We start from the raw sequence: 16,795 nt of genomic DNA on the forward strand, positions 1-16,795 counted from the left end.
TTAAATAAAACATAAAACTTTTCTTTCCACAAAGAACAATGATGATATAACATTTCATTACGTGCCAGGCATGGATCTATGCACTTTACTTATAATCTCATACAACCTCCTCACACTATAAATATAATCCTCATTTTACATATGGAGAAACTGAGGCACAATTAAGTGACTTAACAGAGTCACCAATAGGCAGAGCTGAGATTCAAAGTCTGACAGTCTGACTCCCAAGTCCATCACTAACACACAGAAAAACACGGAATCACAATATAAGGAGATTTATTGCTGAATGTGTTTTGCTATGTCACTGATTATATCATAGTTCCAGAAATACATAAAATTAGCTTATTACTAATTCTATCACCTGACAGTAATGTTCATTGCATTTTGACATCATTTTCACTTGTACATAAATACCTATCAGTGAAGGGGACACATCACTTAAGTTCACTTATTTGTCAGATATATGCCATTGAAAAGACCAAAATTCTAGATTTAAGAAGAAGGAGGAGGAGGAGGAGGATCTTCTCTGGTTAAAAGGTAAAAAGAAAAAAAATGCAGTTGATGTAAAACCGACATAGAAGTTTTGAATCATATTCCAAATATTGACTTTATATATATGTTTACGTATATATGCTAATGTATGACGTAGGTATAATATATGTAAACACAGATGTACACTTATTATTTCTAAAATAATGAAAATAAAATACCACATACTAAACCTCAAAAAAAAAAAAAACAGTAGAAAGATCTGCTCTTTCTATTTTTAAAGGTTGATAATAAAGAGTAGAAACTACAGGCAGAGCTATAGCTTAAAACAAAATACTCTGAGTAAATCATTTATTATTAGGACCATATTGTGACTCTCTAAATTACCCCCAGTCTTTGAAGCTTACTTTGCATTCCCAGTTATATTTCCAAACTTGGGACACATCTGTGATTCCTGAGAGGCTAGTAACGCATTTTGTAATGGGCAAATATTCAAATATTATTGGAAAAACCCCAGAATGTGTCTTGAGAAATTTACTGCCCCGATTTATTAGAAATCTGGAAAAAGGTATTTTATTCAGCCACAGGTAAACTTGTTTCAGACATTCAGATTACAATTTCTTTAGATAAACTTTACCAGCAATTGGTCTTTTAGTGCGTGGGGGGATGGGGGGAGGGCAGACTCACATGTGCCTTCAGTATTAAGTTTTTAGCATTCAAGGTCCTTCTAATTTAGTCCACTTCCTACTCGTTGTGCAATTTTGTAAAATTAAGGAAAGTACATGAAAGAGCACAAACAAGGATCTTCACTCCAATACTGGGTGCACTAACAACACACTAAACCCAAATACCCATCAGATGGAGGCTAGTTAAATAATTATAGCATATCAACATGTTGGACTACTGGGCAATTAAAAAAAAAAATGAGGCAGCTTTGTGTATACGGATATAGAAGTAGAAAAAAGCAAGGTGCAGGATGGGAGGGAGACGCAAGAGGGAGGGGATATATGTATACATATAGCTGATTCACTTTGTTATACAGCAGAAACTAACACACTATTGTAAAGCAATTATACTCCAATAAAGATGTTAATAAATAAATAAATAAAGATATTATGAGCCCAAAAAAAAAAAGGCAAGGTGCAGAACAGTGGGTATAATGTGCTAGCATTTATGTGAAGAAACATACACATAACTGGAAACACTGATTGACTCCAGGCAACATACAAGGGACTGAGGCATGGGTATCAGAGGAAGACTTACTTTTTGAACACCCCTTTGAAAAAAGTGTTTGAATTTTTTAAACCAGGTCCATGAAAGATCTTTTCCAATTATAATCGATTATAAAGTTAACATTAATAATTTAATAATCAGCTTTTAGAACTTTTAATAAAAATTAAATGGCTAAAGAAACCCTGAAACTCATCTAATGCTACCTAATTTGTGGTTTCTTTGCTACACTCACATCTGCTTTCTACTTGAGCTCTTATATACTGGGGACAAGTGACTCACAGAAAGCTTTGGTTTACCACTGCTCGTAGAAGCAGTGACACCATTTTCCTTGATCTACCCTTTAGATACGAAACACAACAGAGGTTGTTCTGAGTCGTTTGCTTTTTGTATATATTTTACATCTGCAAGCTTTAAAATGGTAGATCCAGACTTCTTGGAAGAAGGGACAATATATTTACTTGACTATACTGACTCAGGTCTCCTTGAGTCCATACTCACCATGGCTAAGCCACAGTTATAAAGGAAGGGTGTCCAGGAAACTGCTTCCATTTTTATCCTGTTCATTCCTGAAAATCCAACAGGAGATTCTTTTCATTCTCTAAAATTCTGTTCTGTGTATAAAGCAGTATCTGGGTATCTGATCTTAAATGGAAACATTACCTGAAAATGGCACTATTTTTTTAAAAACTTCAAAATTGGCCCTCTTATTTTTAGCCTTTGGAGGTGGGAGAGAATGACTAACAACAAAAGCTGATTGGTTCTGCTGCAGGAGTGCATTCATTCACATCTGACTCTCTCCAGTGGGCAGAATTGTATTTCTTTTGAAGTAAAGGCAATTAGCAGAAACTAATCTCAAGTTTAAAATCACACTTATTCAAAATGAAGTGAAATGTGAGCCGTCCTATCCTAGGGCAGGTGTGGGGAGAAGCCACCCGCAGATTATGTAAGGGTTGAATGCATTCCCCAACCTCAGTTCCAATTCCGGCTCTACTAGCCCACAGCTGGGACTTGGGAAAGTTTCTGCATCTATAAAATGGGAATACTGTCACTTCTTGTAGGGTTGTTGTGAGGACTGAATGAGATAAGGCAAGAAAACACCTAGTCTGGTGTTAACCACACATTGTTGGGGGGCGGGGCAGAGCAAAGATATTTGAGGCCAGAATTGTACACTTTGGCAGTCTTCAGGGACCAGATTCACAGAAAGGGTCTAAGTGCTCTTCTTGCCTTGGTCTGGATGAAGACAGGAGGCCTAAGTGAGTTTTCAAAGAACTTCAATAAATGCAACTGGAGGGGATGCTGGAGCTGTAGTGTAAACCCTGGTAGCAGTGTCATGAACTCTTTAGCCAAGAGGCAAAGAAAAGAAGGCAAGGACAGTGAAAGGGTAATGCAGCCAAGAGGGAGGAGAAGATACTATCTGGGTGCGTGAGTAGGCACTTAGGCAACCAGAGCTGCTTCTGAGCTCCAGAGGCCCTTGGTTGAATACTTGTTTATCCAGCTCCAATCAAAGCTTACCGAGATTCGGCTGAGACACGGCCATGGACCTCTGGGGCGCTGGTGTGGAAGTGGCAGCTGGGTGGAGGTTCATATGATTCAGGGGCTGATTCATCGCCTTCCTAGGGTCTTGCCATGTGGTGATTTTTTCTATGTGACTAAAAGAAGGAAAACAATTATCTCTTTCATTGTTAGCATTATCAATATCATCATCACCAGTAACAACACAACAGTTAAATGAGGCTGGCTCTTCTTCCCTTAGGATCTGCTTATAAGAGGTTGACACATTGTTTTCAGCCAAGGTCAGGCTTGCCCACTTACCCTCCATCCAAGCTGGGCCACGTTGGGGATTTTGCAGGGGACTCTCTGAACATCAGTCCATGACTTAGCTGACCAGCTGCCCCTACGTGCAAACACCCTCTTAAGGATTTTCTGCCTTACCAGGGATGGACAAGCCCCAGCGTTCCTCCCCACGGTCCAAGGAGCCTACGTTCTCCAACCCCCTGTGCTCACTGCCACCCAAGCACTGGGATACCACAGTGCAAACTCCTCTCCCAAAGCCGGACCCTGCGCTCCTGCCCGCCAGCCCTCTCACACTCTCGCAGCTCATATAACTGACATAATGAGGACGCCTCCACCTGTCCTCAGCCAAAGACAGGGCCCTTGAAACCAAACTCATAAACATCACATTACTGAGCTCGTACAAAGGGTAAGACACTGTGAGGTCCACATAGGTAATACATAAACCCTCAAGAAGTTTATGTTCCACCATGCAAGGTAACAACTGCGTAGCTGGAGAACAGGGTAGCAGGAAATAAGTGTAGGAAGTGCCAGATTATGGAGAAACCCAGATGCTGAGGCATAAGGGTTTCTGAGGGAGGAGACGTGATTAGACTTTTGGTCATATACAACTTCCAGGGTTTGTTATTACAACTTAATCTCAGAGAAACTAGCATGACATCAGCTTCTACTCAGAGTTTCCAATATGTCCTTAGAAAGATGGATGGGGGACTTCCCTGGTGGTCCAGCGGTTACAACTCTGTGCTTCCACCGCAGGGGGCACGGGTTCGATCCCTGGTCAGGGGACTAAGATCCCACATGCCTCGCGGCGTAACCAAAAAGAAAAAAAAAAAAAAAGATGGATGGGACATCTAGCTTTGTCTACCTCCCTACAGACCACATCTTAAGTCACTTCTGGTGACTTAAAGACCCTGTGCCACTCCATAAACTCTTTTTTGAGAGTTTATTACATTTTTCTTTTAAAGATAAGCATATTCATTTGGTGCCACAATTCTTGTTTTATGAACTGTATCACAGATCTTTCTGTATTTATCAAAGACAACGAACTTTGATAGCAGAAGTTGAATGTCAGTCCTTTGTTCCAAGCCCTGTAACTAGGTTGTCTCTCCCAAACCAAAGGGCAATGTCAACCCCACACACTATAGACCTTTCTGGATCCACGTGAAAAGGAGAGAGATTGCTCCTTTCAAACACACCTTACTTTTGAAATAACAATGGCTTCCTTTGAATCCTTAGCTAGGAAACTACTATTAGTATCATTAGGCTAAATCCTAAATCAGTGCAATCTCCTGCACTGGAGTTGTATTTATCTTTTATTTTGCTTCTGTTTCCTCACATCTGAATACTGCCACTGCTAAAATTCTTCAGATTTCTTCATCCCAGACTGGAAGTCATTGCCATGGGGAGCTCATTCATTGCCTTGAGTGAAAACTTGGATGTTTTCCCAAGAAGGCCTTCAAAATGAGTATGATTAAAAAAAAAAAAAAAAGTCAGCCTCCATAAAGGAGGCAAAATTAAGTTTAACTGTTGAGTTTCATACTATAGGAGCCATCAGTGGTCTTTAAAAAATAATCAAAAATAAACTGGGAGGAATAAAAATTAAAAAACAAGACGATTTTGTTAAGAAAAACACAGACGGGGCGGGGAGGGGTGGTGGTGGGTAGGGGGCTGAACTACAGAGATGAAAGTCAATTACCTAAGCCTAAAGGAAGAAACAACTGTCTTGGTTACACCTTCAAGTTTAATAACTGTAATTCTATTCAAAGCTTGCATAAAATCCTTTGTCAACTTTTGGTCTTGTGAAGACTCATAGCCAGCCTCAGGGGGTCTGTCACAGGCCTTCCAAGTGAGGAAACAATGGATGAGGATGTGAAAATTAAGTAAGCTCCCTTTAGCAAAGTAATTAGAGTTAAGAAACCCTTTGACTAGCTATTCCTTCAGGACTCTTACTACTAAAACATGTTTTCCCAAGGTTGGCACGTCCTACAGAAATACTTTCCACTGTGGTACCAGGAGGGGAAGTATCCTTCTCTCTTTCGTGAGCCTTTCTTAGAGCCTCTAGCACCATGGATATTGATACTGTGGTAGAAGCAGCATGAACGCAGCCCCGGTGAGACGCAGTGACATACACCGTACGGTGGAAGACATTTAAGGACGCTGCTGTGTACAGACACTCAGCTATCTGTCAGTGGTCGGAACTATACAGGAACCGGAATGAAGCATTCCCAAATGCCAGTCCCCCACTCTCCTCTCCCATCCTGAACAAGTGGGCTGGGATTCCCAAGTCTGGGGAGAGCAGAAAGGCCCGCACCCAAAGTGGTAGAGGACCCCAGCTTGCCTGAGGACTGCCACCACGGCTGGCCAGCCTCCATCCCCTGGGACAGAGGTGAGGGCTTTCTGGGGGGACACTCTGGCCCTCATCCCGATAGATCCGACCCCAAAGATGCACAACTCAGCCGCGGCTTCAAGCCCCAGAACTCCCCCAGGACCGTGGGAGTCTCCGCAGCCCACCCTTCAAACTCCACACCCAGCCAACGCTTTTAAAGGAGTTTTGTTCCCAGTGGGTTTGTTAATTAAAAGTGTCACTCACTGTATTCCCCAAGGACTTGAGTACAAGAGGGAGCCTTTCATACGTGAGCAGTTCTCATTGCTCTGAAACAACCCTGAGAAGAAAGCCACTCCAGCTCCCAGCCTCTGCACATCCGTCGACCCCACGGCAGCTTTGCTCTAAAGCTCAGTTTATGTGATGTCCAGGGCGGCTCCTGGTCTGAATGCCAACAGCAAGGGCACTGCTCACAAGAACTTAATCCACTGCTCATGATTTGATTTGAAAACTAAATTCTCTTATTGTTCAAATCACTCAGCTCCCCTCACCCCATTCCCAAACGTAGGATAAACCACACGCTGTTTCATACTGCTGTCTCATCTCTGCTCCTTCTCTCAGAGCTACTGAGTCACTTCCTTTCTTGTATTTCTCAGTGCAGCCTTACTGTTTGCCAGGACCCACAGTTTAGCTAGATTAATCCCCACTTCCCTACTACTCCCACCCCTCCCTGATGTCACTCCCTTAAAGAGTCCACTTCAAGAAAATGTCTAAGGAAAAAAAGAAAAAAAAAATCGATAAAAAGAAAGAAAGGAAGGAAGGAGAGAGGGAGGGAGGGAAGGAAGGAAGGGAGGGAGGGAGGGAGGGAGGGAGGGAGGGAGGGAAGGAGGAAGGAAAGAAAAAGTCTCTGCTATTTTAAAAGTCTAGTTTTTCTTAAAAATTTATATATTTATATATACTTACATATGTACATTCAATCTGCCTATTAGTGTGTATTCTATGATCACACATTCTATACAGTTTTCCTATGAAAATGGAACAAAAAAAGAAAATAAATACCAAGTATTTATGGTGATATATGCAAGTAATATGCTCACTGGAGCTTTTTTTTCCCCCTTATCTAAACTCTTCTGTACTTTCCAGTTTTTAACAGTGATAATGTATTGTTTTCATAGCAAGTAAAAACAGAAACACTCGTGAAGGTGCAAAAAGACAAAAAGGAAAATGATGCATGGATATGCAGGTCATAGGTACTAAAAAGTTATTGGAGATAAACTACAGATTTGGCTCCTATTTTTGAGTGGCCAAAGTAAGAAGGGAAATGGATTCAATTACATGGCTCCATGCTTTTTATAAAGAAAAAAGAATGCCAGTTTCTAAGAGAAAGAAAAACTCTTCTTGACACACACACACACACACACACACACACACAATTTTCCTGGACTTAAAAAATGTCTGCAAGGGTTTCACATGGAGGCCTGGGGTGGTGTGCAGTGGAAATAGTACCTGAAAGAAAGATAATCGGAGCGGTCTTTTCCTCTTCCTTTGGGGGCCCCTTTGACCACTACTTCCCATACTGCCTTTCTTCACAGTCTCATAAAGGACAAACCTCCAACCACATCAGGGTCTGTGGTGCCCAGGTCGGCAAAAAGCCTCAGCTCTGAGGACCTGCATTTTGCCCAGGGGCAACAAAGTTCAGCATTTCCCTGAGAAGATATTTGGCTGGAAATGGTATCTTATGGAAAACTGTGCTGTGTTAAATAATTTTTCCTCCTAGAATTAATGTGTTCTTCCATAAAGATACAAGTTGAGAAAGTCATTTTATGTATTAGGAGAATTCTATGTTGGGGGTTAGAATGTCATGGAAATCAGTGGGGAGGGGGCAGCATTACCACCCTCTCTTATCGGCCTGGCCCCTCCCATCGGCCTCCAGGGGATTGTTAATTTAGCTCCTATTTCCACCCTTCCAGCCCCCTGAATGACCTTTCACCTTGATGAGGGCAATGGCCTCCAGGCTTCTCCTCCAGTCTCTCAGGTTTTCCTCTTGCCCTCCATCCCTTCCCCACCCTCTCTATCTATAATCCCTTCTTTAACCCACCTCCAGACTCATCCCAAGGACAGCTGGGATCCAAGTCACCCCTAGGATCCTTAGTCCCCCCTGGCCATTGACAGCCTACTGGGAGACAGTATGAGGCACTATGGCCTCTGGAAAGACCACAGGCTTGGAGTCACACATACCTGAGTTTTCATGTAGCTCTGACCCTGTGTGACCTACGTGGACAAGCCATTTAACCCATCCTAGTCTCAGCACCCATATCCGTGAGATGGGTAAAAAAGCCAACAAATGCTCCGGTTCCTTCTTGCAAGGGTGAAAAAGGTCTGCTCTAGGAAACCTGTAACCGCCAAAGTCACCTGCCAATTTCAAGAACAGTTCACTGGGCTTCCCCTGCTCACTTCCTCAGCAAATAAATCCACAGAAGGCAGCTCCAGCCTCCAGCCCAAGGCTGGCAACCTTTGGTTCAAGTTTTTATTCAACAAGTGTGGATTGTGTATCTATTGTGCACGTGCACTTGGTAGGCATAAAAATGAAAAGCATTTTGTAAATATAAAATCCTGACTGGCAGCAGAACCATGAAAGGCAAAGATAAAATCTTATCTGTAAAAATAGAATCCACCGACTTCTTATAGCCCAGGAAAAGGCCTGGTGTTTTTGGACGAATTTACCCTCCAGTTCATGACCTATTATACTAACTTTATGGAAGGAAGCCACACAACAAAGACTTTCTGAAATAGAGAAGGCCTATGTAATACATTTTGTATTGCTGGAAGCATACAAAGATATAAAAATAGGAATGATTATAAGTGCTTAATTTTGAAAGAATTTAGAGTTCGCAGCAACATAATAAGCTGCTTGCTCATTTCTATGGGCAAAGATTTCATTTCCAAATATAAGTGTTTGGCCTTTTTACTCCTCCTCCTCTCTTAATATATTAGAGTTTCACATTAGGTAGTGTCAGAAATTACTCAGGGCTCCCTACACTCAACAGAGCTATTAGGGCAGGACTTAGAAGCAGTGTCTTCTTTTCTACCACCCAGGCCCAGCTAGGTGGTTAAAGAGAACCACACCAAAGAGATGGGAATTTAAAGGCAACCTGGGGTCATAAAACCAAGGCTGACTGGCTCAAAACTCAGTTCACATTCAGTGCTGCCTGGCTTCATCCCCTGGCCAATCCCAGTTTCTCTTTAACCTCTCCCTTCATTCTTTCTCGTTTGGGGGGGTGTTAATATTTCTCTTCCAATGGAACATAAGCTCTTTTGATGATAGATAGGACCCTAGGGGCAGAGCAAGGTGTCCTGCACATTGTAGGCACTTGAAAAACAATACTCCTGCAACCCCCATAATATTCACAAGACCAATCGAGGGCCAAAGTAAATGATCTTATTTTTAAAAATCAGACATTAAAATTTTTTTTGACTTTCTAGGCCAATTCACCACCCTCTTAATGTTCTAACAAAAGTATATATACACTGAAGATTATGTGCTTAAAAACTGCTAACTGAAATAGCTTTGCAGCTTGCTTGTTGTGAACCAGTTCAATTAAACTCATCAGCGTTAAAAATGAAAACTGAAACAGATTTGCATGAGGTTGATAATTTCCCAGGCAGGGCTTGCCAAGTAAACTGGAACCGCTGTCAGCAGACAACAAATACTATGCCAGTGTTTAATCCTATACCAGATGGCAAGAAGACTTGCCCAAGACTCACATTAAAGTTTTGAAAATTTTCCGCAATTAGAATTAAAATACAGACACTAAAAGCTGGTTTACTTCTTTATTGTATTTCAGGGATAAATGCTGCCTGTGTTTCAATCACATTAAACATGTAGGCAGTGTGCTCTGATTTAAATTTCAAGACCTAGGAAATGACACATCATATCTTACTCATACCTTGCGTTTCTCTGAGTGGCGCCTTTTGTTGTGCTTTGTTTTTTGCCAGTGATACTTGGCTCTTCCGACTGACACCAGAGGTGGGTCTTAACCACAAGAACAAAGACAGCTGGAATACACACTTACTAATTCTCCCAGGCCCAGAGGCACACTCTTTCTTAGTTCCTCTGCTGTCACCAAACCCAGAGAGAAGTGGGAGCTGATCACAGTGGGAGCCCCACGGCAGTGGTAGCTCAAAGCCCACGTTTAAACTGGCAACCCAATCTGATGAGTAGCCATCAGTAAATTGTTCCCCTCTGTTTAACCCTATCAGGCCAGCTGGTTAATGGGAATTTGGCTTCTGAATACATTGACAATCGGAAATAAAGTGCTGGCTCTCCACCTGGCTGAACAGATCCATAGCTAATGTTTTATTTTCTTTCTAAAGCCACCAGTCTCCCTCCCAAGTTGCCATCCTTCCTACTGTCACCCCAATTGATGATTCTTTGTCCCAAAGCAGCTTTCATAACACTACAATTGGTTACAATTCTTATTCTGTTCTGCCCAGATCCTAAACATCACCACCTCTTGCTAGTCCGATTCATAAGAACAGAAGATACAAAGAGGTAAAAGTCAGGCTGCAAATGTACCTAGCGGACACATCCATTAGCAAAACATTCATATCATTCATAGATTAAGTCCGAAAGCTATAAAAACTGACTCTCTCATGTCGTACAATAAAGGTGACTGTTCACACAACAGAAGTGTGTTGGCTGAGAAAGCTCATCCTTCTTTGAAACCACAAGTAATTTAGAATTAAAAGGTTCCGGTCAGATTTTCACTTCGGCAGCTCATCAAACATAGCTGCAGTCTGTGACACAGGACTAATAATTCATATATAAGTAGGGGATTTTTTTAGGATCCTCTAATAAAAGATGATACCAGACCAGAAGTATTATTTTGGTGCACGCTTCCGGTCTCTACCATTCACTTGCCAATTCAAAAAATTTCAGAGTTCTCTGGAATTCCGAATGAATGGCAGGGATTGTATTTTTAACTACCAGGCTCTAATCCTCGACTTCCATCCCAGCAGTGCCAAGAAGTCTCTACTTGTTGAAATTAGCAGCAGTAGGAGCCGCAGCAGCGTGAAAGGTCTGCGGGCACTTCCGCCGCGGCCAGCTGTGGGCATCTATCTACGTGAATCCTTTCCACAGAGTATCACCAGCTTTTCTGCAAGTTCGTTCCTGACCCTGCTCGGTCCGGGCAGAAGCTGAGTCAGGCAGAGCTGCTGTCAGCCCCGAAGTGCAGAGTGAGCCCACGTGAGGCTGTAATCTACGTAGTTCCTTCCTGCAGGGGTTTATTTACCAGCGTTCTGTCCCTGGGGCGGGAAAGTAGGGGACACTATGAATACACCACTTTTGGAGAAAGCCTCTTTGGGAAGCGGGTGACTCACGGACACAGCCCCAAGGTGTGACTCACTGACCTCGCTTCGGAGGTTGAGCTATTGTGTGAGGCTCTCCGTCATCCCCGCGGAGGTCTCCAACGCCACCCGACCGGGGCAAACCCGACTTGGGCTCTGCAAACTGAGCCAGCTCTTGCTTCACCTCATTTTTCCTATTCCCAAAAAAAGCAAGAAGAAAAAGGACTGCGTTTCTGTTTGCTTGTTTGCCTTTGGCCAAGCACCCGATTAAAGAACTTCGGCTGTATTGCAATTGTAGTATCAACGCTTAGCCTAGTTTTTCGCTTTTCATGTCAGGATCGATAATGATATTGAAAGATTTATAAATCACGTTGTTTCCTGTGTTGAAACCGAACAACAATGTACGAGTTTATTTTACCACGTTTTATTATCTCCAGGTATCAAGTATAAAATAGGTACTTGGTACCTCTTTTCCCACTTTTTCCTTTTTCACAAACAAAAATATGGGACGGGAATGAGGAGAAGTGAAGAAAAGATGAGTTTCCTAGTGAATGGCGAATTCTAGAATTATCAAAGGAAGTGAAAGGCACTCATCCATTCATTCAGTTCGTTCGACAAGATGCATTTACTCTGGCATTGTATCTTCCATGAGGATTCAGTTCCAAAATCAGTTTTGGCAAATGTGGAGTGTGGTGAAAATTACCACTGAAAATCCTTTAAATGGCCCATAATGTACAGTCTGCTAAGCTTTGTGTATATTATAAGGTCTTGCAATAAGTCCAACACAGATGGATCCTTCCAGAGTTAGGACATGGTACTGTTTCTACAGCCAAGCTCCAGATGAAGTGATGCTGTCCCCATATACTTATGCTGGGATTTGGTAGGCATGGAGAGTTGACTTCAAGCCACTTAAATAGGCATATGGTCCTGAATACCTGCAGTGTCCTTTCCTCCGGGATGGACGGAACAGAAGATGATCTAGCATGGGCCCTAGGAGCTGGCAATCAGGTGGGTAGTGGCAATGAAATAAAGGGTGGTGTGGAGGTTAACAGAGCACAGCCCCTATTTTTATTGTTATTACAAATGGTCCAGAGCCTGACATTCTATCTTGATAGCTGCATGTTAGATACGCTCCCCATATCAGCTGCATCTGACATCTGGGAAGCAGCTTGAATCTCGCGATCAGTATTTTAAAGAATTTTTTTTAAACCACCGAGCTACTTTAAGTGCTCAAATACTTTGAAAGTTGTTTTTCCAGGCTTTCTGTGGCCAACACGTGTTTCAACGTGTTGTTTTTCCAGTTGTTCTTAAATGGGACATTGACACACAGCTTGTTCTAATGGGGCCAAATGAACTAAATGTCACTTGCCCAAAGAAACAGGGCAAAACCTCCTAAAAACCAAAAATTCTTTTGGGTTAGTCTAGTTTCTCCTCTATTCATGTGGGGGGAGTCAATTCCTTTTTGTTGGTTTGTTGTTTTTTTTTTTAATTCTGGGAAGAGGAGGAGCCACCTGGGCTCTGGGTGTCAGTCACTTTCTGCACATGTTTGAAAGACAAGACACATGCAACTAGAGAAAAGACTGGCACGAACCCCAACCCCAGTCTGGAGAAAGACTGGAGGTGCTTTTCACAGCCCGCATCTCATTTCGCAAGAAACGGTTTGGAGGATGGAAGACAAAAGAAGGGGAGTTGAGTTAGGCTTCCCAGGCAGGGAGGGGAGAGGGACACTGGAGGCCTTGAAGATAATCACCGGGCAACACTGCTTATGTTTCCTGTAAACCCAGCCCACAATGTCTCTTTACATGTATTTCTTGGCATCTCTGGTTGAAAGCATCGCCCAAATGAGGCAGTACTGCAGTAGCTTTGAACTTTGCCTCTGCAATTAACCAGTTAAGAGACCACTGAAACTTTACTTAGCATCTCCAAGCCTCAGTTTCCTCCACTGTAAAATACGCGTAAGAACATCCTTTCATGAGGTTGTTTTGAATATTTCATTCAATAACAAAAGTAAAACACCCACCCGCGAGTGCCAGACACACATGACACTCTATAAATATTAATTCTTCTTCTTTCTCTCATGAAAATATATCCCAACTTTTTACAAAGATCTGAGGAATTCAAATGCAAAAAAATCAGCAAACACCCTAGGGTACAATGAACCCAAGAAAATGGGGGAAAATGAGAGCGCACATCCATTCACTGCAAAAACTACAGATTTATTTGATTTCACATAGAGTAGCTAGTTAATAATTGATCTAGAGACAAAAACATTCTCAAAACACAAAAGAACTAGCAAACCACCAGCCTCAGTGGCTCCTTCACTACCACCCCTCCTCCCAGCCTGCATTCTAACAAACAATAACAACTCTCAGATCCAGTGTAAGAAAAGGCCAAAGCTGAGATTCCTCTAGTGCCCTCATTAGGCACTTTTAGCGGTGATGAGCGTCCCATGTCAGCACAAGACTTTCAGCCTCATGTATAAAGTAGAAAGGATTTCAGCTTGAAGTGAAAAGCAAAAGGCTGAATACTAGAAAAAGAGTATCTAATGGCTTTCCATCCTTCCTAACAGAAATGTTCAAGAAGTTTTACACTAATTTAGTTTTTTAATCACTTACAGGGTTACAAGAGTTCACTCCCATAGCTCACCCCAAAATGTAGGGGTACGGATTAGGTACAGAAACGCAAGAAGACTTGAAGTTTCTGTGACTCAACAAAATGGAAAAACAAATTTAGCCTAAAAGTACTATAGTTTTTTTTTTTTTTTTTTTAAAGAAGAATTTTTTTTTTTTTTAATTTTATTTATGGCTGTGTTGGGTCTTCGTTTCTCTGCGAGGGCTTTCTCTAGTTGCGGCAAGCGGGGGCCACTCCTCATCGCGGTGCGCGGGCCTCTCACCATCACGGCCTCTCCCATTGCGGAGCACAGGATCCAGACGCGCAGGCTCAGTAGTTGTGGCTCACGGGCCTAGTTGCTCCGCGGCACGTGGGATCCTCCCAGACCAGGGCTCGAACCCGTGTCCCCTGCATTGGCAGGCAGATTCTCAACCACTGCGCCACCAGGGAAGCCCAGTACTATAGTTTTATACAAAGCATGTTAATGCAAACTCCAAAGAGAGTTAGCTTTGTACCCACAGGTGGATGTTAATCAAAAATATACTATGGCTTTAATCTTTTGTATTTAACAAAGAACAGAAATATGGATCTGTTTCCATTTTTTAAGACTTATTTCCCCATCCAAACCCCACTGTTCTTCACTAAAGTGGCTGGTATTAATTTTCATATTAAAAAAACATCTATTTATGTGTATGTAATTTTAATTTTGATAAGACTTTAAACTTCTAGGAAACTTGTAAGAATATACAAGGTACTGTCACCTACTGTTTCACCAACTATCATATTTTTTTCAAAGTTAGTTCTGACTGAAAAGTAGCACTAGAATAATCATCTGTTTTGATATGATCCCTTAGTAATACTTTGGCGGGTCACTTTTCTAACTTTGAAGAGAGGTGAATTTTATTATATAACCTATGCAAGATAAAGAGAGATGGGAAAAAAAAGGCTAAGGTATCTGAATAACCAAATTAAGAAACAGAGTGACACCAAACTTGTTAATATCTAAACAAAAGCAATAAAAATTTGGCAATAATGATGACCCTTAATATCCTTTCACGGAAGGAGAAAACAGACCCCACCCAAGAGGAGGAAACCAAGCAAAAGATTCCTTTATTTTTGGAGCTACTGATGGCCATGCCACAGTGTGACAGAAATCAAACATCTATATATCTGAACAGACGTGGGCTGAACAGCTTCTTCACTGCGCCTTTTTACTTAACTGGCAGGGAAATTTTTCACACTGGGAGGGAGCCGCCTTACTTGGGTTCGTTTATTAATTCAATCTCCAAATAAGTTTTCTTAGAAGTGAAGGAAACGTGTGAACAGCGTTTGAATTCTCAGCCAAATGTCCTTCCAATATTTGGAAGGAATGCTCTACTTGTACAGACATCAATTTTGAAGAAAAAACTGTAAATATATCAACACCCGCCACATCAACCCTCTGCAGAATGTGTGATTTAAACAAAAGAAAGAACACAGCTTCAGGAAAATAGCTTTAAAAATGCTCACCCAAGAACCCACAGCCTCACTAAGGGTCACTCTTGCATATTACTAAACTTAACTCGGTAACCTCTTTCTGGAGAGTAGTTTGTCAACACGTTACAAAACCCTTTAAAAAGATTTGGACCAGAGACTCCACTTCCACGAAGCTTATACCAAGGAAACAGTTAGAGAGATATGGCAGAGATGGCCAGCTGCTTCTGAATATCTGCTCTCCCTCTCTTCTGGGTGCTAAGTGTGGCCAAGAGACTAAGTTCTAGACACTAAACAGAGTGCTGTGTGAAATTCTGGGGAAGTTCTTTAAATGGAAGGGATACACAAGCTTTTCTGCTTTCCACCCTTCTTTCTTCCAGCTTGGAATGTGGACGTGATGGCCAGAGCTACAGCAGCCCTCCTAAATCATGAGGAATGAAAGCCACTCATTAAGAACAACAAAGTAGAAAAAGACAAGTACCTGTGCAGCCATCACATCAGCCCTTGACCACCTTACCTTAACATTAGAGATAAATAAATAATCTCATTTCACATCCCTGTTAATCACAAACATAATTCCAAACCAGTACAACAAGTATGCAAAATGTATGTGCAGGGATGTCCATTGCAATTTTGTTTATATCTTAAATGTGTCGAATGGTTAAATAAATTATGGTTCAGCCAGACCATGGAAGACTGAACAGACATTATAAATGACACAGATCTATATTTGTTAAACTGGAAAGATGTTCACAATATATTGCTAAGTGAACATGATCCTATTTTGGTTAATATACATACATATGAATAAGGGGAAAGCAGGTTTCATTCATATCTTTAGATTTCTTGATACTTCCTCTATTTTGTACAATAAGCATTATTTCTCAGTCAGAAAAAAGGAGAGAAAGAATGAGAAAAGGTATCCTCCCCCACTCCAAGTAAACTCACTTCCTGCTTAAAAAATAATGTTGCATTCCACTTTTGAACCTAAAACTGCTAATTACAGCCTCCGAGAATAATTCCACAGCTAGAGTGTAGGCTTGAACATCTGTGAGTCCCTCAACTGTGAGTTGGAAAAGGCACCACCATAATACTCCTCTGAGTGCTTAGCCTAAAGGTGCTGTGAACCACGGAGGGGCACAAGGAGGCCAGGGGGTGGGGGGAGCTGTAGAAGGAAGGGATGAAGAGGATCAAGGGAAATTCTATAATTAAGCAATATTTCATGGCTGCCTCTGGCAGCTGTTTGAGCGAGGTGGGGGGACCCTGAACGAGGCGTCAACAGACGGAGCAGCTCTGTCCTCGGACAGATCAAGCGGGGCCTGTCATCCCGAGCACTGTCTACACTTCACGGGACGATCTGGGGCATCTTATATCCAGCACCTGTCAGCTTTGGAGACTCCCAGCTGCGGTGCTGTTACTCCTGTCATCTGCCTAATCCAGAAGAGAGAGGCATTTACTGTCTCTCAAAAGATTAGGTTGAAACTCTCTTTGATTCTTCTTATGAAAGAGAATGCATGCCTCATGTCACTG

The 16,795-nt window shown here is 42.0% G+C and overlaps 1 protein-coding gene across 1 annotated transcript in view; it reads right to left on the minus strand.

Annotated features, from left to right (window-relative positions):
* Nucleotides 1-16,795, minus strand: part of WWTR1 (WW domain containing transcription regulator 1) — a 128,725-nt gene that overhangs the window by 46,678 nt on the left and 65,252 nt on the right. Inside the window, exon 3 of the mRNA XM_082459683.1 lies at nt 3,235-3,371. Coding sequence (XP_082315809.1) covers nt 3,235-3,371 — 137 coding nt within the window. The remainder of the gene's footprint in view (nt 1-3,234; nt 3,372-16,795) is intronic.

The sequence above is a fragment of the Balaenoptera physalus genome (genome assembly GCF_965194825.1).
Source record: "Balaenoptera physalus genome assembly, chromosome: 4".
Classification (NCBI taxonomy): Eukaryota; Metazoa; Chordata; class Mammalia; order Artiodactyla; family Balaenopteridae; genus Balaenoptera; species Balaenoptera physalus.